Source organism: Alligator sinensis, unplaced genomic scaffold (genome assembly GCF_000455745.1).
Source record: "Alligator sinensis unplaced genomic scaffold, ASM45574v1 scaffold541_1, whole genome shotgun sequence".
Taxonomy (NCBI): Eukaryota; Metazoa; Chordata; order Crocodylia; family Alligatoridae; genus Alligator; species Alligator sinensis.
The window spans coordinates 542,600-570,527 of NW_005842602.1; the positions used below are offsets into that span (position 1 = coordinate 542,600).

General features: G+C 46.3%; 2 protein-coding genes across 7 annotated transcripts in view; one reads left to right on the plus strand and one right to left on the minus strand.

Moving 5' to 3' along the window:
- The window catches only part of MSH3 (mutS homolog 3), a 224,735-nt gene extending 199,873 nt beyond the window's left edge, over positions 1–24,862 (minus strand). For 2 of the 5 annotated variants that reach the window (XR_003096101.1, XR_003096102.1), the window contains exons 1-8: positions 24,686–24,852; positions 22,759–22,882; positions 17,567–17,790; positions 16,111–16,323; positions 12,300–12,416; positions 11,120–11,237; positions 7,006–7,151; positions 2,719–2,885 (exon numbers count right to left, since the gene is read on the minus strand). Coding sequence is in view for 3 of the 5 variants with exons in the window: in XM_006033009.3 (XP_006033071.1) it covers positions 2,719–2,885; positions 7,006–7,151; positions 11,120–11,237; positions 12,300–12,416; positions 16,111–16,323; positions 17,567–17,790; positions 22,759–22,882; positions 24,686–24,784 (1,208 nt within the window). In the remaining 2 variants the exon portion in view is untranslated. Of the gene's footprint in view, positions 1–2,718; positions 2,886–7,005; positions 7,152–11,119; positions 11,238–12,299; positions 12,417–16,110; positions 16,324–17,566; positions 17,791–22,758; positions 22,884–24,685 lie in introns of those variants that run through there. The other 3 variants (XM_006033009.3, XM_025214756.1, XM_025214757.1) reach the window with 3 other exon arrangements.
- Positions 24,863–24,926: 64 nt separating this feature from the next.
- The window catches only part of DHFR (dihydrofolate reductase), a 39,369-nt gene continuing 36,367 nt past the window's right edge, over positions 24,927–27,928 (plus strand). Inside the window, exons 1-2 of one of the 2 annotated variants that reach the window (XM_014524372.2) lie at positions 24,927–25,025; positions 25,107–25,156. In XM_014524372.2, coding sequence (XP_014379858.1) covers positions 24,946–25,025; positions 25,107–25,156 — 130 coding nt within the window. In that variant the 5' untranslated portion in view covers positions 24,927–24,945. The remainder of the gene's footprint in view (positions 25,026–25,106; positions 25,157–27,928) is intronic. The other variant, XM_025214760.1, reaches the window with a different exon arrangement.

Sequence of the window (27,928 nt, forward strand, 5' to 3'; positions counted from 1 at the left end):
CTCAACCTTCTCTTGCGGAGGCTGAAAAGGTCCAGTTTCTCTAGTCTCTCCTCGTAGGGCTTGGTCTGTAGGCCCTTAACCATACGAGTGGCCCTTCTCTGGACCCTCTCCAGGTTATCCACATCTCTCTTGAAGTGCGGTGCCCAGAATTGCACGCAGTACTCCAACTGCGGTCTGACCAGCGCCCGATAGAGGGGAAGTATCACCTCCTTGGTTCTGTTCGTCATGCATCTGCTGATGCACGATAAAGTGCCATTGGCTTTTCTGATGGCTTTGTCACACTGACGACTCATGTTCATCTTGGAGTCCACTAGGACTCCAAGATCCCTTTCCGCTTCCGTGCCACCAAGCAGGTCATTTCCTAGGCAGTAGGCATGCTGGACATTTTTCCTCCCTAGGTGCAGCACTTTGCATTTCTCCTTGTTGAATTGCATTCTGTTGTTTTCTGCCCATTTGTCCAACCTGTCCAGGTCTGCTTGTAGCTGTTCCCTGCCCTCTGGCGTGTCCACTTCTCCCCACAGTTTTGTGTCATCCACAAACTTGGACAGAGTACACTTCACTCCCTCGTCCAAGTCGCTGATGAAGACATTGAAGAGTATTGGTCCAAGGACCGAGCCCTGCGAGACCCCACTGCCCACACCCTTCCAGGTCGATACCGACCCATCCACTATGACTCTCTGGGTGCGACCCTCTAACCAATTCGCCACCCACTGGATTGTGTAGTCGTCCAAGTCACAGCCTCTTAACTTGTTCACCAGTAACTTGTTCACCATAGGTTAGGGAGTGTCCTTCTCAGCAGCTCGAAGGCAGAGAGGGATCCTGGAGTCATAATTGACTCCAAGATGAACATGAGCCGGCAGTGTAACGAGGCCATCAACAAGGCCAATCGCATCTTGTCGTGCATTAGCAGGTGCATGATTAATAGATCAAAGGAGGTGATGCTCCCCCTCTATGCAGCATTGGTCAGGCCGCAGTTGGAGTACTGTGTCCATTTTGGGCGCCACACTTCAAGAGGGAAGCAGGGAATCTTGAGAGGGTCCAGAGGAGAGCCACTCGCATGATTAGTGGCCTTCGTGATAGACCCTACGGGTGGAGGTTGAGAGAGCTGAATCTCTTCAGCCTTCACAAGAGATGGCTGAGGGGAGATCTTGTGGCCACCTATAAATTTATTAGGGGAGGTCAACAGGGAATAGGGGAAGCGCTGTTTACTAAGGCACCCCAGGGAGTGACTAGGAATAACAGGTGTAAACTAGTTGAGAGTGGATTTAGGTTAGATATTAGGAAGAAAATTTTCACAGTAAGGGTGGCCAGGATCTGGAATGGGCTTCCAAGAGAGGGGGTGCTATCACCTAGCTTGGAGGTCTTCAAGAGGAGGCTAGATAGTCACCTGGCTGGGGTCATCTAACCTCGGTCCTCTTTCCTGGCAGGGGGTCAGACATGATGATCCATTGTGGTCCCTTCTGACTCTACAATCTATGAATGTTACTAAAGACTCTCAGTGATTTTATTATTTAAAGCCAAAGGCATTTTCCTTGAAAGAAATCCATCACCTTACAAACTGACCTTTAATGAGATAAGAACTAATCATAAGCCCTTCTGAAAAGATACCTATCAGTACATTATTTTGAAAAAAAGAAAAAAACATAAATAGGAATAAAAGCAAACGTTTCCCACCTCCCTTAGACAAAGTATGTGTTAGTCTGTTTTTCTGTCTGCATGAAAATGGGGCTCTGTTGCGGCTGGCTGTAATTTCAAGTTTCAGACTAACCACTACAGGTTAGTTAATTGGGTCAATCAAAATGTTCCTACCCACCTTCTCCCACAGTTTAGGCACGTGCCTAGAATGCTTCTGGTCTGGAAAATGGATAGCATACAACCTATGATTTTTCCATTTGCAAAAGGAGAACTAGACTTGAAATGAATCATATTCTTTTCCTTAATTTCTAAAAAGACTCTAACTAGTCAAATGAAAAATGCAGCATTCTGCAGATTAAATTTATCAGGAATTTGCCAAGATACAGGACCATGTTTGATTGCATTTGTGAAAGAATGCAATCCTTTGGCTACTTCAGAAACTTTGCATCTTGGATATTTAGGTGCAAAATTACACACACACACACACACTTTCACAGAAAAAGTTGATAGCCGCAGAGAACATTTGCAGGACTTTGAAAGTTCACAATATACACTGAAAAGGTTAGCATTAAATTATTTACTTATCTTACAGAGTATGCCATACAACTAGAGGTATACAGTCTATTTTTATTCCAGAATGAACTCCATAACAAAGACGACACTGGAAAAAAAAGCATTCCCACTTCTTTTTAAGCATCTATCATTAAAAACGAAAGATGAGTAAAAAATATAAATGTAGCGGGCATTATATTTTCAGTCCACTATTCTAAATGTAAAACAGTCGAGAAACTTAAAGACATACCAAATATATGTAGCTCTCCCTGCTTGATTAATCAAAAATGCTGAAGAGGAAGAAGGCCCCATAGCTCTCAGCCATTGTAAGGTTGTGAAATATACATGGGGAATAGCTGTACCACAGTATTCAGATGTCATAGTGACCCTATCAGAACCATTTAGTAAAGCCAAACATGACATGGATGAACTGTTAAGTATTCTACAAAAGCTCTTTGCAAAGCTATGTACCAGTGCTAGCTTCCAGATACACATTCTAGCAGTAAAATGCAACATGATGTAAAAACATACCTTAAAGAGGTTAAACTCTTGAGGAGCCTTTCAGATTGATCTGACAAGTTTGATGGAAGCAGTAGTTCAACTGGCTGGAGGCGCAAAACTCGAGACTCTAACTCTAAGCGAGATGCAGAGTCCTGGAAACTGTCAAAAAATACCTCCCCAGTAGTGGGCTGGATGGCCTGTCAAATAAACACAAACCCTGAGGTTTTCTTTTGCCACCAACAAACATTATACTTTGCTTGGGCATAAAAGCCAAAATAAATAGCTTGTGCTCACTTCTGCCTGAACACTAAAATTATTTAAGAGCTACCAAGCAGGAATATTTAAGGCTCAAGGAAGAGTTTTGGTTAGTCAACATTAATTATTAGCCTTAGCAAATCAATGCAGAATCTTTACATGCATGGTGTTGTATGCAAAAATAGTGGCTCCCACATGTCCCACAATGTCTTTGTGATAGCAGCAAATCAAAAATAAGTGCGTTTTAAAAAGAGGTACACCGATATATAGGTTGCATATTGGATTGGCACTGATAAAAGGAAAATTAACATTATCAGCTATTGGCTTTTTTTAGCTGATGTAGCTGATAATGTCACTGATAAATGCCACATGCAAGCACACAGATGCACACATACCAATGGCCAGAAATGCAGCCCAGCAGCTTGGAGAGCAGCATCCTGCTGGTAAATCTGTAGGGGGGAAGGAAGGGGTGTGGTGGGGGCAGATCAAGGCCTATAGGGTGAGGGAATGGGGCAGGAGCAGGTGCTGCCCAGCCAGGTTGGTGAATGGCACCCCGGAGCAGGGTGTGGGGCAGTCATGGGTGGCTCATCCAGAAGGTGCAGTTAGACAGGGAAGGTGGCTTCCCACTGCTGCAGTGACCCCTCCAGGATCTGTACACAGAGTGGAGGCAGGCTGCCTGCTGTGGGCTTGGGGTCAGAGGCTGCACCCCATCCCAGGGTCCCATTCACTGCCCTGGCTGGGCAGTACTGGCTCCTACCCCTGCCCCAATCCCAGCCCTCTCTCTCACCATGCGGGCCTCAATCTGCTCCCCCCACACCCCTCCCCCTCAAAGACTTACTAGCAGGACGCTGCTCTCAAAGCTCCAGGGCTGTGTTCCTTAAATCGCTTATCAAATTCGTATCAGCTGACATGGCTGGTTAATAATCGGCTATTGATATTGGCCAAGAAAATCTTTATCGGTGCGCCCTATTTTTTAAACTTAGAGCACATAGCTTCTATTGCAATATCTTCTGAATCAATACCATTTTAGTCAAAACATGATGCTAATGAGATCTTCAAATTGTTCAGATGTTGTGATGCCATGAGTACACCAAATATCATAATCTATTGCTATTAAGAGGCAATGCAAATTAACATAATTGAAAAGATATGACATTTATATGGGAATCCCCCTAAAATGAATAATTTATTTAAAATCTGCTTTTATAACTGGGACAGAGTTATAGGCTGGATCCAGACATGCAGGCACATGCGGTTTATGGCACCGCAAACCTCTTTGTGGTGCCACAAACTGCATGCCCAGCATGTTAAAACGTGCCCTACACTGCACATTTGCAGCCTGGAGGCAAAATTTGCTACCAGGAAATCTGGGTAGAAAAAAAACCCCCCTTATACTAAAGAAGTGGTGCGGCACATGCTCCCGAACTGTGTGCTGGCAGGCACAGAGGCTAAGTCCTCCCAGGAAAATCTCTAGCTCCTGGCCAAAGCAGCTACCCTCTCTAGTTCTCCTCCGACTCCTCCAGCCACCAGGAGCCAAGGGGAGTGGGGAAATGGCAGTTTCCCTGAAGCAGGGCATTTTGCCCCACACCAAAGCTCACATGCAGAGGCATGAGCAACAGCAAGTAGCAACACAAATCTGTAGCACTACTTTTTTTCCCTGCTGTAGCACAAGCCCCTGCATGTGTGGACACACCCACATTGTGCAACTCAAACACCATGGTGATACATAACATCAAAATGACTATATATATGATTTGTTGGTAAACAGAAATTTAATTATTTTAATCACTTCACAATTTTCCCAATTTATAAATTCTTCAATCTACTCGATGTAATAAAAAAACTGAAATCTTAGCAGTAATGAAAGATTTACAGTCTTAGCTTCTGTAAGGAAATAACCATTATACTAACTGTTAATGTTTTTAAATACTTATGGTATATGTATTTGCTTAAAGTGTTTTAAGCAAACATAAAAATCACTAGCCTTAATGATGTTTTATATTCCCAATATCATTTTGCATATAATAAAACTCATTAGAAAAAGCAGCATTTTAAAGACCATCAACTACAGTGTGACATTTGAAATTTTCAAACACACTGAATTTACAAAGGATTACTTTTCAAAAAATCGTTATCAGTAATACTAGAGGCAGACCAATATGTTGGTTGCTTATCAAATTGGCACCAATAAAAGGGAAATGACATGATCAGCTTTTTTGGCCATTGTAGCCAATGTTTACTGATAATTATGCCTTCTGGCCAGGGACCCAGATGCCTGGGTTCCCTCTCCCTTGAGGGGCCGGGGCCCCCAGATGCCTGGATTCCTTTCTATGAGCCAGGATGACCTTGAGCATGGAGGGCCCGATCCAGAAACAGGGGCCCAACCCATTTTCCATCCCCACTTCCATCCCCTCACTGGTGGGCCAGGCTGAGCTGGAGTGAAGCAGAGCAGCTGGTGCAGTGTCCTGGGCACTGGCGCAGTGTGGACTGCAGGCTGGAGTCAGGGCAGGCACTTTAAAAGGCAATGAGTGCCTCAGAGACGTGACTGCAGTGGAGAGGGGTGGGCAGAGCTGCCCAGCCTGCAGTGCCCAGGGGTCCTTGCTCCAGGGGCCAGGGGCAGAACCTGGCAGAGACTGCCCCTGGGGCAGAGCGTGGCAGCAGGTGCTGAGGCAGTCGCTCTCCTCCAGGCTGTATGCGGCAGGGTCCTCCCACGGTACCTCAGCTAGGGTGACTGCGCATCCCTATTTGGGACAAGTCCTGGGCTGTATGACTCCAGGACAGCATTTGTCCCAGATTCGCAACATCCTGTGGAGATTAGGAAATGGTGGGTTTCCACTTGCAAGCTGGCAGTATTCCAGCCTGCAAGGGGCCAGAAGCAGGATGCAGGGGGCACCATGTGTATGTGCATGCCTGCGCACATGCGAATGGCCAGGAAATACAGTCAGGCAGCGTCGAGAGTGGCTCTAGCAAGTAAGTCTATGGTGGGGAGGTCCCATGGTGGAATGGGGGAGCAGATCGAGGCCCCCATGGTGAGGGAGGGAGTACTGGGGCTCCCAAGGCAAAGGAAGCAGAGTGGGGAGCCCAAAGTGGGCATATGCCACGCTACCCTCAGCCCAGCCAGATCCTGACCTACATGAGGCCAGTGCCAGGTCCATTCAGCCTCCTCTGTGGGGCAAATCCCCTGGCAGCAGCAGCACCAGGAGGGGGACGGGAGGGAAGAGGAAGAAGCCCTCCCTCCCACCCCCCACAGTCCAGCTGCTCCCTGGACCTGGGGTCTGGCTGCAGGGGATAAGTGGCCCAGTTTCTCCAGGCCTGGAATGGTTCCATGGCCCTGCCATGATCCAAAGACCACCCAGACCTGGGCAGCCAGGAAGGCTCACACCTTCCCCCTCAGCCCTGCTCAGCAGGCTCAGGCAGCTGCCCCCAAGCTGGGGTTCAAGGGAATCAAGCAGAAGAACACGGGCTGAAGGGCTCTGCACAGCCAGTCACAGGCAACTGCTAGGCCAGTCCCACCTCCTGCAAATGGCACAGGCCCTGGGCACCTTTACATGTGCTCCAGGAGTGGAAGCAGGGGGCAGCACTTTAATTAGAGCAGCTCCAACAGTCACTCTAATTAAGATGCCAGAATGTCTCGCGTATCAGTGTCCCCATACTTACAAATGGTGGCAGGGATACTTTACCTATGGCTCATTTAATGAGCTTTAGTTCAGGAGCCCCAATCATCATTTTTAAGCATGAGGATGCTGATACACAAGATGCTCAAGGCTGCTGGAAAACACCAGAAAGCTTTATTTATGTCAGTAATTTAAAATGCCTTGCATTATTATTAAATATTGGTCATCGGATCGGCATTAGCCAATATGGCTGGTTAATAATTGGCTATCAGTATCGGACAAGAAAATCTGTATTGGTACACCCCTAGGTGATGCCATTTTTTATTTTATTTTGCATTGTGTTTTATAAATTCCACTAATATGAGGAGTCACTCATCATAAAGGAATTTTACAGTTCATGAAACAAACCTTAGCCACAAAAATCAGATATTTCTCAAGGACTACTTACCACAATGCCAATAACAGCATCCCCTTTCTTTTTCTCTCTCGAGTTTTCTTCATTTTCACAGATACAAAGTAGATAGTTATCTGTGACATCAGATGTTATTTCTTCAACATCTGCAGGATCATCTAGCTTCAGCAAGGGGTTCACATTTAATAAATGTTAAAAAAAAAACCATGAACTAGGAATTCACAAAGACATAGCCAAAGATGGACCTTGCAACAATTTTCCTTCCACCTATTATTCCACATAAACAACAAAAAGAGCAATTTGACAGAAGAAAGCCTATCTTCCCTGTATGGAATAGATGTAGATTATGGTAACATTCAAAGTGCAGAAAGCCCCATAATCTATAGCTGCATACAGGTGTTCATTTCTACTGCCCAGGAGCTGGAGCACATGCATTCCAGCCCCCTAGCTACAGGGCTACATAAGCAAGCTCTCCAGCCAGGAGCACTAGAGGGCTACTCCCTGGGCCACACCTATCTTTAGGAAAACCCATTACTTATCAGCCTTCTCTCCTCCCCTGCCTGGGAAGGGGCAGACTATCAAATTGGCAGTCCCTTAGGTTTTAAATCACCTTGTGTACAATCAAGGTGGGCTGCACATGGGATGACAAAGCTGAATGCATGGGAAAGTGGGGCTGGGGACAGCTTCCCTGACCCTGGGTCCCAGATCTCCAGTTTTTAACTCACCAATTGTACTGTCCAGTTGAGCAACACACACAACATTTAAAGCCCAAAGGGTCATGAACTGGGGCAGGCAGAGGTACCATTTGAAGTCCACAGGGCTCAGAACCGGGGCAGAGAGAGCTTCCCCAGCCTCAGTTCAAAGGCACCACAGCTTTGTAATCTCTGACACAGCAATGGGAAGCTGATGGGGACTGGGAACCAGCTTTGGGGGCAGCCTCCCCAACCCTGATTCCCAGTTCCTGGGCTTTGCGATCCCCACCCCTGCTGCCAAGCTGGATGGTGGGGGCAGCAATGGGAAACTGGCAGGGACCAGCAGAGCCCCTTCCCCAAAATGGGGACTACCGAGTTTGGGAAGAAGTAGGGAGCAGCAGTTACTCCCTTCCTCTCCTTTTCTCTCCCAAATCGAACTGGGAGGGGAGCCTACAAGCATTCGTTCTTGCAAAAGAAAAACTCTCTCACAAGGCAGATCTTTCAGGTTGAGACCTAGGAAATAGTTTCCCAGAAAAGGCATTCCCCCCACTCCCCTGGATAAATTTAGTGAGTGCTTATATACTTCTCATTTCTACAGGAAGAATGGTGATTTTCCCAGGAGAAATATAATGCCCATATGCAGCCTCAACCAGTGATTTTCAACAGGGGTGCTGCAGGATTAAGGTTGGTGCACCACCCAGCACCTATGCAAGGAAGTAAATACTCTCCTCCCCCATCCAGGGCTCGGTGCCTGACCCAGCTGCCTCAGCAGTGCTTGCGACTGCTTCTCTGAGGACTGTTCTTGCCACTGACCTCGCCTGCCCTCAGGCAGCTCCTGTGTTGGCTGTTCCCACACTGTCAGCAGCATGTCCTGAAGCCCAGCTCATCCCCGCCACAACTCACAAGCTCCTAAGCCAGCAGGAGGGGCTCCAGGTGCAGTCACCAGCATATGAGATCTGACTGGATCAGTGTCAGTTGCAAGAGCTGTGCTTGCTCCCTCAGGTACAGACAGGGGTAACCAGACAGTGAAAAGAGCAGGGCACACAGCAGGGTTAGGTCCTGCCCCCTGCCTCTCTTACGTGGCACAGTTAGATCAGTGGTTCTTGGTCTTTTGAGCCTCAAAGCCCCCATCCATATCTTTTCTGAATTTAGATTATAGCTCAGTGATTCTCCACAAGGGTGCCAGAAAATTCAGAAAACTTATGGAGGACTTTTTAAGACTAAAAAAAAGGTTAAGAGCCACTGATCTAAGTAAATGATGATCCCACATCCATGTAATCACAGAATGCCACAGTGTCTGTATACACCGGATCAGCCCATTAAAAAGCCATTTCCTTGTACCATGAAGTCAGAGCCCAACAATAGTGGACTGCATCAGAAATCAAATTCCCTACTGCCTTTGCACTCTCCCTGCTCAGAAAGAAGCAATGACTAAGAAATGGAGAAAAAAAGACAAAAACAAAAGAAATGGAGGAAAAAAAATAGAAGTGGAAGGAAACAGCTGTACTGGTCAAAGCTGTTTTTAACGCCTTTTGATAACCTATTTCACCAGCAAGTATGAGAGCTTGACTAACTCAATTCCTCAGCGGGAACTGGCCTTAGGCTCATAATGCTAACCCCCTTTTCTTCAAAACCCTGTCAACTCCATAACCTCAACCCCTTCCTGTTCTCAAGATCTCTTACAATGATTTACTAATGCTACATCTATCAACCGGTCAAAAAACTAATTCAGGCATACCAAAAAAAAAAAAAAAAAGCCTAGACCTCCAACAATCCATTAACACTTTTGGAGAAAGCAAGACTTGCAGGAAACATGTGACCCCCTACTATATTACAATGAACTTAAATCTCTAACAAATGTTATTCATCATGATCACAGCCTAAGCTTTGGAAAGACTTTCAAGTACTATTAGTTTTGGTTAGTAGGGCTATGCAAAATGGCTGCGTTTCGATTTGGTTTCAGTTTCGGCCATTTCAGAGGACAGTGATTCATTCTCGTGTTTCAGATCGCTGTCCTGTTTCATTTTGGCCAAATCTCCTCCAAATCTGTTTCGAAGCCCAGCTGGGCAGGGCTTGGGGCCAGGGGCTGTAGAGCCCCAGCAGGGAGCAGGATGGGGCAGTGGGCGGCTTGTCCAGGGGAGAGGGAGGGCCACTGCCCTCCGTGCAGGTGAGAAAACCCCCATGCAGATCTCTGATCCCTGCAGAGCCAGGTCACACAGCAGGGACCAGCACTGCCCTGCTACGAGACCTGGCTCCTGAGGGAGCAGAGATCTGTGCCAGGAGTCTCCTCGCTGCTGCTGTCCAACCCGTGCAGCCTCGGATCTGTGCTCCCTGAAGAGCCAGGTCAGGCGGCAGGGACCAGAGATTGGTGCTGGGGTCTCCTGCCCGCTATGTGCAACCCCATATCGCTGCTCTCTGTGGAGCCAGGTTGCCCATCAGGGACCAGCACTGCCCTGCTGCGTGACCTGGCTCCGCAGGGAGCAGAGATCCACACCAGGGTCTCCTAGCTGCCGCTGCCTGCCCCGTGCAGTCCCATGTCACTGGGATAACGGGGGGGCAGGCAGTGATGGCGGAGACCCCCAGCACAGATCTCTTCTCCTTGAGGAGCCGAGTCACGCAGCATGGCAGCAGCGTATAGCTGTTTCCCTGCAAGCCTGGCTCTGAAACGCCTAAAGTTTCCGAAACATCACCAAAACATTTCTGAAACGTTTTGAATGCCTCATTTCATTTTGGAGATTTTTTTGAGCCTTCCAACTCAATTCAGATTTGGTGTTTCGAGCACCAAAATGGTCTGAAACACCTTCAAAACGAAACAGCTGCCAAAATTTCACACAGCCCTATTGGTTAGTAGTAGACTGAATCCTTGTCTGCCCTGGATTTTTTAAGTTAACTGTTAGAAATGAAATATAAACCAATGTTTGCTCTAATCTTGTCCAATATGCAATACCCTTTCCTCTGCAAGCAGAAAATCCTGCTCTCATGTTTCTGCACCCCTCAGGACTAAGGTAAGGAAGCTCTTAATTCATGAACTCTGATTTCTAGAAAAAAACAATTCTGATCTTTATATCCAAATTCTGGCTTTTTTTAACTGCCAGAACTTGACAAACTGCTATTACTAGAACATGGCTCCAGTACTGCAGCATTTTCTAACTTCACAGATTTCAAAATATCTGAAAATCCCAAAAACTGAGTTTTTACTTGTGAACTTCCCGCATTTTCTACCAATTTTTGCTAGAATTGGGAAGGCAACAACTACATGATAAAGAACAATCCTTGCCAATGCAGAGGTAAAAAGAAGATGGAATGAGATAGCCAGTACATCCCATTCCTCAGCTGGTACCATAAGCATACCCTTTGGAGCTGCTGAAACAAGTGGCAAGGCTTACTGAACATTCAACCATACAAAGCACACCAAACGTTTGTTTCCACAAGCAAAGTAATTAAACCAAAAAAGATATCTTCTCCAATCAGTGTAGATTTGGTATAGAGAGCAGTCAGCTTTCTGCTAAAGAGGGAGCTTTTGTTTTCTCCAACAGCCTTCAGTGCAGCAGTCTCCGTTTGTTTCACAACTCCCACCTGCAACAGAACCAAAACACAAATGGAAACAACATTAACTGTGGGATGAAAAAAAGCTTTCCAAATAAACTGAAGAATACCACTGGAATTTAAGAGATGCAAATAGCAAATTAAACACTGATAGGCAGGTGAGGGGTTAGCAACAGCCCTACTAATTCAGCCCACTGATGGGACAAAATTTGCTCACCTGCAACTTGCAGATAACCTCTCTTACCCTCCTTCCCTGCGTGTCTCACATCCTTTATTGGTGGGGGGAGAAGTCAGACACCTTCTGGAGAACTGCCACAGTGAGGCCATATGCATCAGTTCATCCTCATCATAGGCAGTCAGAGTCAAATTAGACAGTAAGAAATCCAATGATATCTTATCTGCCTTTATAAGCTATTCTGTTTTTAGTGAAAGCTGAACCTTGAACCTTTTTTGGGATAGGTGGATTATAAATCAGAGACAGACAGAGGTTTGCTTAACAACACTTGAAAAGCAGAAGGTTGGTTAGGATTAAAAAGAAAAAAAGGGGGCAGGGGAGAACACAAAGGAGAGAGAGAAAATGCTGCCTTTTTTCAGTACTTTGTATCTCACACAGTAAGATCTGCTCCCAAATTAAACTGTGAACCTAAGTGCTATAGAATGAAGAGATGCAAATCTATTTACACTCCAAGACATCTCATACAGGAAGAGCCCAGGGAAGGGTGTAACAATTTTAGTTTCAAAACACATGATAAGTTTCATACTTTGTGATTTTTTAAGCAAGTCATACACCCATGTTAAGCTTGTAAATTACTTCAGTTAAACACGAAACTCAGGTTAAAGTTAAACCAGTGGGGGCCAACCTTTCTGACAGGTGTGCCACATATATGCCCCAAGCCCTCCCCAACTGCCACTCTGATCCCCTTCTCTTACCAGCTCTGCTGCTCAGCTTTCTGCTCCATGCCCTACTGTTCTGCCCATCCCCTCCCTAATCTGCCACACGCCACATACAGAGGCTGCATGTGCCACCTTTGGCACCCATGCCACAGGTCTGCCACCCATGTGTTAAACAAACTAATCAAAGCCAAAAATAACCTTATGTCCTTTTGCTACAAGTCGCCGCACATGCACAAACAGCCTGAAGGTTGGTATGCTAGCAGTCATGAAGTTGTGATCCAGATGACAGAAAATATTTAGCTCCTTAGCAGCAATCTGTAAAGCAAGAAAAGAATACACTGGTCAACAATTCACGTCAGGCTCACTCACTGGAGTAATTTGCAACAACAACAGATGTACTAGAAATACAAACTTGTGAAAAAGTACCTATTCATCAAAGCTATGGCTGAGCATCTCAGAATGTCTAAGTAGCAAAACAGAAGCACTGGAAAACAAACGATGGAGTAACAGTTCAGCTCCTCAGTGTCCTATTATGAACAGAGGAGTGCACTATTTTACTTGTCACCTGATGGTATATGTACACCGCTTAAGTAGTCCCAGGCATCTCCCTACTGAGACGCACTGTGCTGCTCTGTGCATACTACTTTCCCAGCTAGAACTAGGGGTGCACTTACATAGATTTTTGGGGTCAATACCGATAGCCAATTTTTAAGACGGCATATCGGCTGATATCGATACGATTTCTGATACCAGCCCAGCAGCTTAAAGAGCTGCATGCAGCTGATAAGTCTCTTGTGGTGGAAGAGGAGGGAAGGGACATGAGGGGCGCAGATCAAGGCCCCCAGTGAGGGAGGAGAGGGGCTGGGGCAAGCTGCCCAGCTGGGACGGGGCAGGACGGAGCTGCAGCTCATCCGCAGCATGTGGGGCAGGTCCCACCACTACCTGCCACTGGCCCACCCCCCCCCCCCTGCCACGGGCCCAGCGGCTCATTTGGCACTCTCCTGTTGGTCCAGCAGCTCCGCCGCTGCTCCCACCGCTTGTCCGGGAGAGTATGGGAGGGGTGCATGCCCCTGGATCTACGTGGGGCGGGCTGGGTCCACGCCAAGCTCTTCCTGGCAGGGTGGGGCTGCACTTGGGGCAGGCAGCAGTGCAGGGGGGGAAGCTACGGTGAATTTTGGGGTGGCTGCAGCCCCTACCATAGCCCCATCCTAGTGCTGCTGCTGCTGCTGCCTGCCCCAAGCACAGCCCCACCCCGCCCTGTGCAGATCTGGGGGCACACCCCAATACACTCCTGGACAAGCAGTGGGAGCCATGGCAGGAGTCGTCGAACGAGCGCCAGATGAGCAGCGGGCAGCAACAGAAGCCACACCCCACCCCCTCCCTGCGCTCCCCAGACAAGCCATGGCTCTGTCCTGCACCCACCCTGCCCCAACTGGGCAGCACTTGCCCCAGCCCCACTCCTCCCTTACTGCGGGGGCCTTGATCTGCACCACACGTGCCAATTCCCTCCCCCCTCCCCTTCTACCACAACAGACTTACCAGCTGGATGCAGCTTTCCAAGCTGCTGGGCTGTGCTCCTTGCCGCCTATGTGCTGCACTGCAGCTGTGCGCATGCACAGGCCATTTATTAGCCAAATTATCAGCTATATCAGGCAGATTTCTAATACAGACAATTTTCTTTATATCAGTGCCAATCCAATAACCGACTGATATGTTGGTGCACCTCTAACTGGAACTAGGGTAGCCACTCACATGCAGTGAGACACAAGCCAACAAACTGCTGAAAGCCAAGGAGCCACCAAGGCATTTCCAGCATTTCCAGTTTGCACATGCAAAGAAACATGTCATGTTCTGTGGCATCGTAAGTGAGTAGCGTAAATTTACCCTATTTCCTTCAGGGCCCTATCACAGAAAATATGCAAAGAGCCAAATAGTGCCCACTGAAGTCCAATTGCGATGGAAAATTGTTACCTCAGACTAAGTAACTACATAATGCACTTCAACTAAACTTTAAACATCACTGGGTTACTTAAATACTGTCAGGAATAGTATCATTGCCACTGCTAAATATGACATAAAACAAAAACTTTTTTTTTCCAGAGGCTAGGGTCCTGCACAAAAATCCACCAGCCTGAAGAAGCAGTCTGTAGCAGAAACTATGGCAAAGCTGCAACACACATACACACATCGCTCCCCAACTCCCCGATAATACGTTTTCAATTTGAGGGAGTAAATCTGCTAGCAAATTAGCAAGCCAAATAAATAATACAAAAATAAATTGGGGAAATGAAGCCTCCAATACCTAAGCAAGAATAATTTTCCCTGTGGTCTTAATTAAATATGGAAAGGGTGTGGACTTAAAAATCAATACTAATGATTTGTAGACAGACTAGAAAAGATTGTTTATGGATCAATTTATGGTTTGCAGACTGTTGAGCTCAGGATCCCTTGAAAGTTTTCTTATTTAGATAGCTTTGGTATGCACAGATGTAGCAATTGAAAAAATTTCATAACCAAATGTGTCAAATATAATGTTAATATTCTAAATCACTACCCCCTTCCTCTATTAAAATTGCAAGTTGTGTTATTATCTGTAAATAAAGCTCTTGAAACCACAGAATCACAGGATCTGAAAGGACCTCAAGGGCAATCTACTAGTTCAACTTGTGGCAGACATGCAGGAATGACACACTTAAATCATCCCTGACCAGTGCTTATCCAACCTCTTCTTGAAAACCTCCAGTGAAGAAGATCCCATAACTTCCCTAGGCAGTCTATCCCACTAACTTACTCTTCTAACAGTTAGGAAGTTTTTCCTGATATCTAATTTGCTACAGTTCAAACCACTGCTTCACATCTTACCCTTTGCAGTAAGGGAGAAATACTGTTGTCCTTCTCCCTTATGGTAGCCTTTCAGAGATCTGAAGACTGCCAAGATGTTTCCCCTTAAACACCTTTTCTGCAAGCTAAACATACCCAGTTCTCCTAAACTTTCTGTCCAACAATTTGCCTTGCAACCACTTTATCATTTTTGTTTCCTGCAATCTGGGCCCCCTCTAATTTGTCTACATTGCTTTTAAAATGTGAAGCTCAGATACACATTGCATTTTGTTACAGAAAATCTGACTAATTTGCTATCAAGCTATTTCCACTTTGCCCATTTTCTGTGCCACGATACAGCACCCATCCTTAACAATACTGCCATTTTACCTCTGGCAGACAAGAAAATGTTATTGTAGTATCAGTAGTATTTCTTCAACTCTCACATTTGGGAAGGAATATTGCAAATATTTTCATAACACTGTTTTTGTGCACAGGCTATTTGTAGGGACCTACTCAAATCATGATTTTGCGGATGTTGACAAATTGGGTGATGTCTGTGAAATATGTGGTGGGGAGGAAGGGGGGAGGGGTGGAATGGACAACTTGCTAAAAGTAAAACGCTGGTTCCTCGGTGAGAGACACCAGTTCTAATGGACACAGCAACCCAGCCACACAGCCCACCAGGAAAGGGAGGGGGGCAGGGAGGGAATAGAAGGGGGACTGCCAGCATGAAGGGGAGTAGGCAAGATAGCTGCTGTCCCACCCACCTCTTGCTGCTGATTGGTTGAGGGCTGTCCATCATGCGGCCCTACCCCTCTCCACCAATCAACAGAGGGGCAGGGGCCACATGATAGACAGCCCTCTTAACCAATCAGCGGTGGAGGGCCCCTTGGCCAGAGGCATGGGCAGGCTCCCACCATTATAAGGCTGCAAAAATGGCAGCCAGCCCCACAATCTGTCCACAAAACTGACTGCCTGCCTCTTCAATTTGAGTAGGTCCCTAGCTATTTGTAATGCAAACCTTTCAACTTAAAGAGCAGAAATATTAGCGATGTTAACTTCCAATATTTAACGTATTTTTTAAAATGAGTCTCTCAGCTGCCTCCTCATTATACCATCTATCTGTATATGCAATGCAACACAGTAATACGAGTATCATCAAGTAGCATTAATAAACATAACTTACCTCTGCATCTTCTCCAAAGAAACGATACTTGTACCCACATTCCACACACAAAATAGCATCCTTATACTGTTTCTTCAGTTCTATGACTTGAAGTTCCAGTGGAGTGTAAACAGTTTTAGTTCTTTTATTAATATTTGTATCAGAAGTATTTTGAGGTTTTTCATAACTCTTATGCGATGCTGAAAACTGATTAAGGTCAAAGCACGGCTCTTCCTGTGAAGAAAAAAAAAGTACTGTAGCAACTAAGAAAGCATACTCAAAAATATAATACTTTGTTTAATCATACCTCGGCTCACATTTGCTTTTAAGCCATATAAGTTTTGGAGTGAAGTATCCCATAAGCTGTAGAAAAACTATTATCACATTCAAGAATTAAAAAATGCATTTCACTTGCTATTTAGTTGTATTACAATAGTACCTAGGAGTTGCAACCAAAATTATGGCTTTATTGAACAAGGTACTGTGAAAAACAGAGAGTCACAGGCAACCCTAGGCCCAAAGAGCTAAAAATCTACACAAACGAGAGTCAAGGAATGGACAAAAAGGTATTACAAACCCCCTTTTACAGATGAGAAAATGAAGCAAAGATGACATAAGAAAAGCATAAGTATACTGCTAACCTACCATGGTAGGCAGCCCTCTGCTCTTGTAGAGGTTCTTTTACACAGAGCAGACTGAAGGACCCAGACCCAAATGTGTTTTGGGAACCTAGAGCCACTAGTTAGTTCTCTATTTGTTTGCTTTGTAACCAACGATTTTTCAAATAAGGAAGTCCCAAAATACATAATAAGGGGGACTTGCTTTACAATGCAATAGTTTTGTAACAAACCCCCATAAGAAATGAACAAGGAAAAAAAATACATGAAAAGAGAGTATTTACTATAATAGGGTTAGTCAATTTCCTGCATCATAATGAAAAATTAGTTCTGATATTGGTACCATTAAAAGTGGGTGGTTGTTGTAAGATTACATTGTAGTTAACAACCTTAAATGCAACTTTGACATGATGTAGTCCAGTAATAATTCTATACCCAGGTTCTGAGAGAGAAATAACAAGAACTTCTGCAATACTTATTATATTTCCCAAACTGAACAGAAGCTGAGCCAGCTACCACACTGGAGAGAATATACTCTGTGAACACCTTCACCCATAATCTTCTGCCACCAACATTTGTGTCTTCTGATCTTTAAACATCACTTATTTACAGAAAAACATTACAACTTCAATTGTGCTGTTTAACACTACTGAAGAATGACAAAAGCTGTTCTGCTTACTGTATTAAGAATTCAGAAAAATACAATATATAAATGTCAGATGATGTTGGTGCAGTATTGGACAATTCTATGTTGAATTCTACCATACCGAAATGCAAAAGAAACCCAATAATCAAGCCTATATTTTAATCACATAAAGCAACCCCAGCTGCACTGTGACTGAGTGATCAGCTCTGCATACCTTCCGACTGATCTGTGAACCAGTCTCCTCAGAATGAAGAGAGCTATTTGTTTCCAAAGTTCTTTCTGCAATACTGGGACATTTTTCCAATCCCGCAGATTGGCTCCCTTGAAACGAAAGTACTTGGCTTCTTGTATGTGACTGCCCTGAATCACTGGAGAATTCTCTGAGCTTGTCAAGTGTTTTCAGACATAAGCGGGACCCATCGCATTTTTTAGGCTCTTCTTTATTAATAAAAATACAGAAGAAGAAATGTGTTAGTAAATTATCTTATAGCTAAAGTTTCTTGTAAACTGGCACCCAGCACAAGGGTATTCAACATTTTGCTCAAACTCACTTGCCCAAGAGTATGCTTCTAAGAAACTGTAATTATACAATACAGAAGCTCTGCCTGTCATAGTGGCAGAAGTAACTACCACCAATATTAAGCTATACTCACTGTCTAAAACAAAATTTAAATGGTACTTAATGATGCGATCAACTTAACATCTTGCTTCTTTTTTAAACTATTATTTTAAGTAACAGCTATAATAACATACTGAAAAATACACAAGTTTTTCTTCTTCTCCAGCTTGTTTATTCTCTAAAATTAACAGAGCTGTGTGTATGTGTAATCAGATTCATTACCTTCCCCATGCAGTCAGCTTCCCCTACTTATTTTTTTTTCTTCTAACACAAAGTAATGACGTAGTCTTAAAAACCTGCTGGGGTAGACAATGGCACCTAAAAGTATTTTTAGATGTCATGTTTAAGTGCAGCGTATTCCAAGATGACGGAATCTCTTAATTTTTCCTAATTATTATCTCCCTATACTTCCAAGCAGTATAAAAAGGTTGGTATTTGAACATAGTCCCATTCTACTTTGAAAATTATTCCTCCCCTTAAATTTTTAAAGGAAGGTTAAATATAATGACATCTGTATCCACTGATTAGCATCATCAGTTATCTAAATGGAGCAAAATCTTTATCTAAAATTAGTTTCAGTGTAATCCAGTGGCTGTAACTTCTCAACAATTAATGGTACCTCAAAACATATGCTGAACTCAAAAATCATCCTTACCATATCTGACAAGAATTGACAATTAAGATCTATTTACTAGGAGGTTTAAGTGTCTAAAGTCAGCAACTGCTTTCAAGCATTCTGCAGCAGAACAGCTAGGGGAAAAGGCAGAGGTGAGGACATCAGTGGGAAAGATCCAGAGGACTCAGTAGTCTAGAGAGCATGAAGTACAGGGCCGCAGGAATGAGGGCTCTAAGACCACTGCACCAAGGAAGAAAAGGAGAGTGGTGGTAGTTGGTGACTCCCTTCTGCAGAGGACAGATGCACAAATTTGTCATCCAAATATGGAATCCCAGAAGGCTTGCTGCCTGCCAGAAGCATGTATTCAGGCTATCACAGAAAAATTGCCAGAAATCATCCTTTCCTGCTTGACCATGTAGGCACCAACGATAGTACCAGGAATGACACTAAATAGATCAGAGGAGAGTATGAGGGTCCTGGCAGAAGGATTAAGGAGTCTGAAGCATGAGCAGTGTTCTCATCAACCTCCCTGTGGAAGGTAAGGACCCTAACGGTGACCATTGCATCACGGAAATAAACACATGGCTAAGACAGTGGTTTTAGAAAGGCTTTCGATTCTCTGATAATTGGCAGATGTTCTGGGGATGAGGACTGCTATTAAGAGACATGATCCATCTGACCAGAACAGTATGGAAGGTTTTAAACTAGATTCCACAGGGAATGGTAAACAAAACCAATTAGCAACACAGCAGACAATCCAGAGGGGAAAAGACCTGAAGAAATAGTTCAACTGTGGGAAAGGGCTAGAGAGCCACAGGACATCAGCAAGTGATGCAAAAGGGAAACAAGTAGGTCAGAACGCAAAATATGTCTGATGTATGTACACAAATGAGAGAAGAATAGGGAACAAAGAAGATGAGCTAAAAAATCACTGCCTGTGAAAGGAACCACAATCTGACTGGTATCACAGAGACTTAATAGAACAGCTCTTATGACTCAAATGTCAGTATTGAGGGCTACACTCTGTTTTGGAAAGACAGGGTTGGGAGAAAAGGTGGGGGCACAGCCTTGTATATCACTGGTTCCCTGGTTCAGGAGGAAGAAGGCAGGATTTCAGAGTGCATTTGGGTGAAGATAAAAGGTGAAATATACAGCCCAATATAGTGGTACGAAAGTATTACAGACCACCAAATCAGAAAGAAAAGGTGGATGAAGCCCTCTTGAAGGTGACAAAACTATCTAAAAAGTTATGCAGATTGTACCGATGACAGACTTCAATTTTCTGGACAGCTGGAAGAATCATACAGCTAAACATAGCATGTTGAGCAAGTTCCTAACTTGTGTGGAAGACAACTTTCTGGAATAGAAAGTTGAGGATACAAGTAGCAGATCACAGAATCATGGAAAATTAGGGTTGGAAGGGACCTCAGATCATCTAGTAGTTTAACCCCCTGCTCAGAGTAGGACCAGCCCCAACCAGATCATCCCAGCCAAGGCTTTGTCTAGCCAGGTCTTAAAAACCTCCAAGGATGGAGATTCCACCACCTCTGTTCTAGTATTTTACTGCCCTCCTTGTGAGAAAGTTTTCCATAATATTTGACTAAACTTCTTTTGCTGCAACTTGAAGCCAATGCTCCAGTGTTCTGCCACCAGTGAGAACAGTCTAGCTCCATTCTCTTTGGCATCCCCCTTCAGGTAGCTTAAGGCTGCTATCAAATCCCCTTGGTCTTTTCTCCAGACTAAATGAGCCCAGTTCCCTCAGCCTCTCCTCAGAAGTCACGTGCCCCAGCCCCCTCACCATTTTTGGTGCCCTCTGCTGGACTCTCTCCAATTTGTCCACATCCTTTCTGTAGTGGGGGGGGCCCAAAACTGGACACAATACTCCAGATGTGGCCTCACAAGTGCCAAATAGAGGGGAAAAAATCACTTCTCTCAATCTGCCGGCAATGCTCCTACTAATGTAGCCCAGCGTACTGTTAGCCTTCTTTGCAACAAGGACACGGTGCTGGCTCATATTCAGCTTATTGTGCACTGTAACCCCCAGGTCCTTCTCTGCACAGCTACTGCTTAGCCAGTCACTCCCCAGCCTGTAGCAGCGCATGGGACTGTGCCATCCTATGTGTAGGACTTTGCATTTCTCCTTATTGAACCTTATGAGATTTCTTTTGGTCCATTCCTCCAATTTGTTGAGGTCCCTCTGAATCCTCGCCCTACCCTCCAGGATATCTACTACTCCCCCATCTTCCTGTCATCTGCAAACTTGCTGAAGGTAAGCTCTATTTAATCTTCCAAGTCACTAACAAAAATATTGAACAAAACCGTCTGCCCCAGGACCAGCCCCTGGGGCACTCCACTTGATACCATCTGCCAACAAGACATCAAGCCATTGACTACTACCTCCCAAGCCCAGGGATCCAGCTAATTTTCTGTCCACTTTGCAGTCCATTCATCCAATACCCCATACTTTCTTAGCTTGCCTGTGAGAATGCTGTGGGAGACTGTATCAAAACCCTTGCTAAAGTCAAAGTATATCGTATCCACTGGTTCCCCCAAATCCACAGAGCTAGTCATCTCGTCACAGAAGGCAATCAGGTTGGTCAGGCATGACTTGCCCTTGATGAATCCATGCTGACTGTTCCTAATCACGACCTTCTTCCCCCAAGTGCTTAGAAATGGATTCATTGAGGACCTGCTCCATTATTTTTCCAGAAACTGAGGTGAGACTGACCAGTCTGTAGTTATTCAATCATCTGGGACCTCTCCCAATTGCCATGCGTTTTCATGGATGATGGCCAGTACAGGATCATCTATCTTAGATCCTGTATTGACCAATAGGGAAGAGCTGGTGGAGGATGTGAAGGTGATGAACAACTCAGGAGAAAGCAATCACGATATAAAAGAATTAGCCAATAACCCATCAAGAATGACCGGGGAGGTGGGATGGGGCCACCACCCCATGCCACCATCACCTCCCAGGAGCAAGGAGAGAAGCTTGCTCCGCCATCCCCTCTATCCCACTCTGCCAGCACCCCATGCCGCCACCGCCTCCAGTGCTGCTGGCCTCACCCCCACTCCTCAGCCCTGCTCCTCAGAGGTGGCAGACCACCTCACGCCCCTGCCTCCCCCCACCCCAGCTCCATCCCCTCTGTCATGGTGGTGCGTCGCACTCTGACTGGTTGTTTCACTAACCAATCAGAGTGCTCCAAGAGCGTTACAGAGAGGCAGACAGACAAAGCCCTTTATTATTATAAACATATTATATAAGGATTTATAATCCTGACACTGAGAAAGTATGAGGTCAGCAGAACTAAGACACTGGACTTCAAAAGGGCAGATGCCAACTGACTTAAAGGAGATAGCTGGCAGTGCCATAGGAAGGCAGACTGAAGGATAAAGGTGCCCAGGAGGGCTTGAAGCTTCTAAAGGCTGAAGTATTGGAAGCCCAAAAAGAAACTGTTCTGACAAGACCGAAGCATAAGAATGACAAGAGACCAATGCAGCTGCACTAGCTGCTAATGTTCCTGCTGGGACTAAAGCTCAAGGCTAGGTACAGACATTCAAAAAGCTGGAAGCAGAATCTGTCTAGATTACAGAGTTTTCTGTAAGTGGTATAGTTTAGATCAGTAGGAAACAGAACACACATTTGCCCTTGATAGGAAGAGCAAATCTTAGACTACGTTCTGCCATTTTTAAACCAGCTTAAGTATGCCAAATTTCTGTTCCAATATGGGTATAGACCGGTTTCTGGTCACTTAAACTATAATGTCTGGCCCAAAGGTTCCTAGCTACAAGGTCTTTCCCTTCCACTTGGGGTCAGACCAAATGCCACATCTAAGCTCAGGGGGGGAACTGTACTGTCAGACTGGTATGAATTGTGGGGGCATGGCTCTCTTCCTTAGATCTCTTGAGCATACTTTAACAAACCTTGCAGCACCAAGACACTGGCCACCACTGTCCCCCTGCTTTTCCAGTCACAGATTAGAGTGCTGCACTTTCTGGTTGTGTGGCATGGTTGCGCGTATAGTTTCAGAGGTCAGACATGGCTTTGCCAGGGATAATTTGGATAGGGATGATCCTGCCTCATACAAGGGATTACACAAGATGACCTCCAAGGGTCCTTTCCAGCCACACTTTTCTTACAAAATCAGAGTTTTGCTTACAATGAACTCACCAACATCCAGAATCTTCACAGAACTACCACCTTCCTCACTATTTTTTTGTATGGACTTTGATCTCTTTTTGCTAAGTTCATTATTTGGAGGTGCTCGTCTCTTTTTTCCATCAGATTCAGAACTCTAAAACAGAATTTTTAAGAAGTTAGTTTCTCCATCATTTCCAAGAAAAAAATTAAAAGATACATGAAGAACAAATCTGACCTCTGTACTAGACATCAAAAACTCCTATTTAATTTATTACAGAAATGATAAACCCTTAGCTATGTTAACTACACACATTCACAGATTGCCAGGATTTTTCAAATGGAAAAAGCAATTAGGGCCTGGACACAAGACGTGTTTACATTATTAAAAACAAGACCAGAACCACAAAACCAATGCAAGAAAGGAAGGCAGGCTGATAGCATGGAAGTGTAGTGACACTGTTTTCAAAGTAACCTTTTCTTTCCACTTTGAGAGGCCTTTGCACAGGTCCACTTATAGGACTCTAACAAGCAACACAATGCCTAGACGCTGGGCTGAGATATTCTATGTGAAAACCTGCATTTGCAAACAGAGCTCCTTTCGAGATGTCAAACAGAGAGAGAACTGCCCATGTAAAGTACATGCTTACAAAAGGTATGTCCCCCACACATTTTTGTAATGGAAACTTTACAAAGGCATGTTACACCCTAACCCCAGTATCTGGGGCTCTTGGAGCTCACTCTAATCTACTTAGGCATTGAGTAGAGAGTGGATTCTCTTCACTCCCACTTCCTAAATCCCTCAGCATTATCTAAATAAAACCATAAAACCCTCTACGTAGAGGGTAAGGACACTGGATTCACTGGGCAAGAAAGAGGAGCAAAGGAGGCAGGTAGAATATGGACCTCATTTTAGCATGAATTCAAGATAAGGAGACTACAACTTTGTCTCTGCTGCACAGTTACAGAAAGCTCAGCTAATAAAACCTGCAGTTCCCTAATCCTTTGCTCAGATGCAATCCTGACTGAAAATGTTGTCTTAAGCCACAAAAATAAAGTACATTTCTTCAGACGCTTAAAGCAGGGGCCTTGAACAGAGCTGTTATCTGGCCTGCACAGCTCCTGGAGGGGCCAGATTCACCACTGAAATCCAGGGCATGAAGCCCCATTGGCAATGGGTGACAGTGGCAGGGGTGAGTAACAGCCGTTTACCCCCTGGCCCCCTTTGGTTTCCTGATGCTGCTTGTCCTGCCACGACTGTACACAGATCCCACCCATGCAGAGCCCCACGGTCCAGATTGGGGGGGGGGCAAGTTTCTCACACAGGTCTTAAATGGATGGGAAGGCACTAATCACCACTTTCAGCAAGGGTGGGGGGGGCATGAGGATGACAGCAAGTTCCCAGAAGATAACAGAGAGATGCTTTCACAGGTAAGGAAGGGAGGGATATGACACCAAGATACAGGGAAGACTTCAGCAGCACGTGGCGCAGTCAAGGGCCATGGAGCAAGGTAGTAGCCCACTCCACAGGGCAGACACTATCTGCTGCGGGGAGACAGCAGGAGCGTGCCAGGGTGCAGCAGAACCCCCCCACCGCGCTCGGTGCGCAGCAGCACATCCAGCCTGGCCCACAGGCCCAGGCGAGCCCCACACAGAAGGGGCAGAGGCAGGGCTGCACTTGGGCTCGGAGCCGAGCGGGACGACGTCCTGCCCCCCAAATCGCCCAGGCCAAATCCCTGTCTTGGCCTCCAGCTTCTGCACAGGACTGCTCCCACCCGCTCCAGGGCAGCCGGGCACAGGCAGAGGAAGGCTCCCGCCAGCCCCTACTCCAGTGCGACCAGGGGGCACCGTCCCTGCCTGACCCCCACATCGGGCCGGGGTCTCACCCTGAGCGGGGGTCGAGCGAGAGCCTCGAACCAGGACCCTCAACCCGGGACGCGCCGCCACCGCCCACACCTACCCCGCCCCCCAGCGGCTCCTGCCCGCTCTGCGTCGCCGCCGGGCGGAAGAAGCGGCTGAGCACCGACTGCCCCTGCCCCGGCCGCCGACCGCGCCGCATCGCAACCCACAGCGACTCCCGCGCCGCCGCGTAACGCACTGAGCGCCTGCGCGCTGGGCCTGGGGGCGGGTGCCTGTTCCGCGCACGCGCAGTGCACCAGGTGGGGATTGGGCGCCAACTCCGAAATCGGGCGGGGCAGGACGGATCGGGCGCGCTTCACCATGGTCAGCTCCTTAAACGCCATAGCGGCCGTGAGCCAGAACATGGGTATCGGCAAGAACGGGACCCAGGGCCCCCATGAGTCGCGGCACGCGGGGGGGGGGGGTCCCCGGGAATCGCCCGCCCCCGCCCCGCAGCGCGACCGCCTCTTGCTCTGTTCCAGGAACGAGTTCAAGTACTTCCAGCGGATGACCACCACGCCCTCCGTGCCAGGTACTGCTCGCTCGCCCCGGCCCGGCCCGGCCCGGCCCTGCCCCCTGCCTGCCTGCACCTGCCTCTGCCTCGCAGGCTTGGAGGGATGGATGTACATGTGTCACTGGGTGTGTGCGTGCGTGTGATCCAAGTATGTACATGCGAGCACACATACATACACCTATGCACACACGCATATACTTATAGTTTGTGTGTATATTCAGTGTCATGCACACGCACGCACACAGCTGCCCCAAATTTGGTAGGTTCATACTTTGGTAGGTTCCTAAGTGCATGATTTGCTTAGTTGCATGTGTGTGTGTGTGTGTGTGTGTGTGTGTGTGTGAGTGCCATTGATACGTGTGTGTATGACATTGAATATATATGCAATGTGTGTGTGTGTGTGTATTAGAGATGCACTGATACATTGGTCCAATATCAGACCAGCACCAATATAAAGAAAATTGAGTGTATCAGAAATCAGCCCGATAAATGTCCATGCCTGCGCACAGCCACTGTGCAGCACATGGGTAGCAAGGAGCACAACCCGCCTGGCAGCTTGGAGAGCTGCATGAAGCTGGTAAGTCTGTGGTGGTGGTGGCGGGGGCTGTAAATAAGTGGAAATTCTGTCCTAGCTAGTGAATCTGCCTGAAAATGTTGCTAAGTTGGCAGAATAGATAACAACTCAGTGTACACTGAAAAGTTTAATTCATTATCAGCCTTATTTCATTTATGTGCAACTTGAATTCATGCTTAATTGTCTGCTTGCTTGTCTATGCTTGTACACTATGCTTACACTTCTGTTTGGCCTAGTGCATCTGTAACAGGGGCAAACTGGACCTTTTTAGCCCTGTGCAACTATCAGACCCATCAGTGAAGTGGTCAGGTCCTCGTCTGACCAGGCAGAGTGAGTGTGACAGTAGGGAAAGAAGCCCCTGCAGTAGATCGTAAAGCAGAAGAAAGTAAAGGTGGGAGTCAAGGGTGGGCAGAGGAACCATTTTGACATATTAAGAATTACAGTGTAAAAGAAAACTGTCCCCAGAAAGCAGCTTGGATATGGCAAAGGCTCCAATAAGCATCGTGCAGTTGGATTTTTTAATAAACGAATACACTAAATAACAACAGGAGGTCTAAACTGGGAGGAGGGGGGTTCTGCTGGGTTTCTGTTAAGTTAAAAACAGCAAAGTTTTTAGTTTTGAACAAGGGACCTAGTTGGTCTCGTGAGACTTCAGCAGACAAATTCCCAGTGGCTTCCTAAGAATGCTTGTTTCCAGCAGAAAACTCGTTGCCCGCATTTTGGTGGTTCACAGATCATAAATTCGTAGTGAAATAATTTATTTTCAAAAGCTGGTTGATTTGAAATATTACCAGTTGTCTCTTATGTAAAAAAAATCATGATTTCACGCTGAAGCTGCCTTCTCAGTGGTGTGGAACTGGCACCTGGAGATTTAAGTGAGGGTGGAGTAGGGCATGCCGTCTAGGAGAGCAAGTGCATATCCTCCCCATTGGTTCCTATGGGACCACTACAGCTGGTGTAAAGGAAGCAGGCAGAGGCCATCGTCGGGTTCCCCAGGTTCAAGAGAGTAGACAAGTAGCTCCTCTTTCTCCTTATCCCCACTGGTTTCTGTTGCATTAGGCAAGTTATTCAACCTCTGTTTCTTATTTCTCTGCCTACTCCTCCATCTGTAAAAGGCAGTTGATGATGCTCCCTTCCATGAAATGTAAATAATCAGATGATCAGTAAGCTCTGAAATACTGGGATGACAGGTTTTGTGCTACAAATTTATCATACATGCATATATTAGAATGCACTCCACATATATTTGAAGATCTAATATGCCTCTAGTCTGGGCTTAATGTTTATGAACATTTTCTTTACAGACTGTCCTGGAGTTTGGATTTTATAGTACACAAAGCTATGGTGTTTGTCTCATGTTGTATATGGAAATACTGAGTGTTTCAGCAGCAAGGTAGCTTAAAGCAGCCAACAGCAAGGATTAAAAAGAGAATACTTGAAGAGAGATTCTAAACCATACGGGCTTTGAGCTGGATCTGGCCCACAGAGGAACTTTGCCTGGCCTGCTGTAGGTCCCTTGATCCAGCCTGGCCCAGGTGCCATCTAGTCCGTGGCATGTCCCACCAGTCCTCGGGCACGTGGTGAGTTTGGAGAAGCTCTACATCTGGACTATCTTTCTAGACAGCCCAAGCAGCAGTAACAGCTCCTTCTGGCTGCTGCCACCACTGGCCCCAGCCCCATGGTACTGACGGGGACCCATACGCACAGCCCTGACTCCAGCCTGCCCTGCACCCACTCCAGACTCACCCAGAGCAGAGCAGACCAGCTGGAACCATGCGCACAACCCCGAACCCCGCCTTCCCTGCACCTGCTTCAGACTTGCCCACCCATGCTGAGCAGCGGCAGCAGCAGTGGTGGCCAGGCAGAGGCTGCAGCTCGGCACAAGGGAAAAGCAGCCACGGCCAAGCCCTTCTTGTTGCAGCCACCTAGAGCCTGTACCTATGCTGCCTCTGCAGTGCCGGTGCTGCCTTGCTGGGTGGCACAGAGGTGGCAATAGCTGCAGAGAGGAGCTGCAGGACATCTCAGGTGCAGGCTCTGGACAGCTGCAGCAAGAATGGCCCAGCATCAGTGAAGGGAGGGGCTGCGTTTCCCCCACAGTGTGCAGCAGCTTCTACCTGACCACTGTCACTGCTCAGCATGGGTGGACAGACCAGAGCAGGCACAAGGTGGGTCAGGACTGTATACACGGGTTCTGGCTGTTCTGCTTCAGCCAGGAC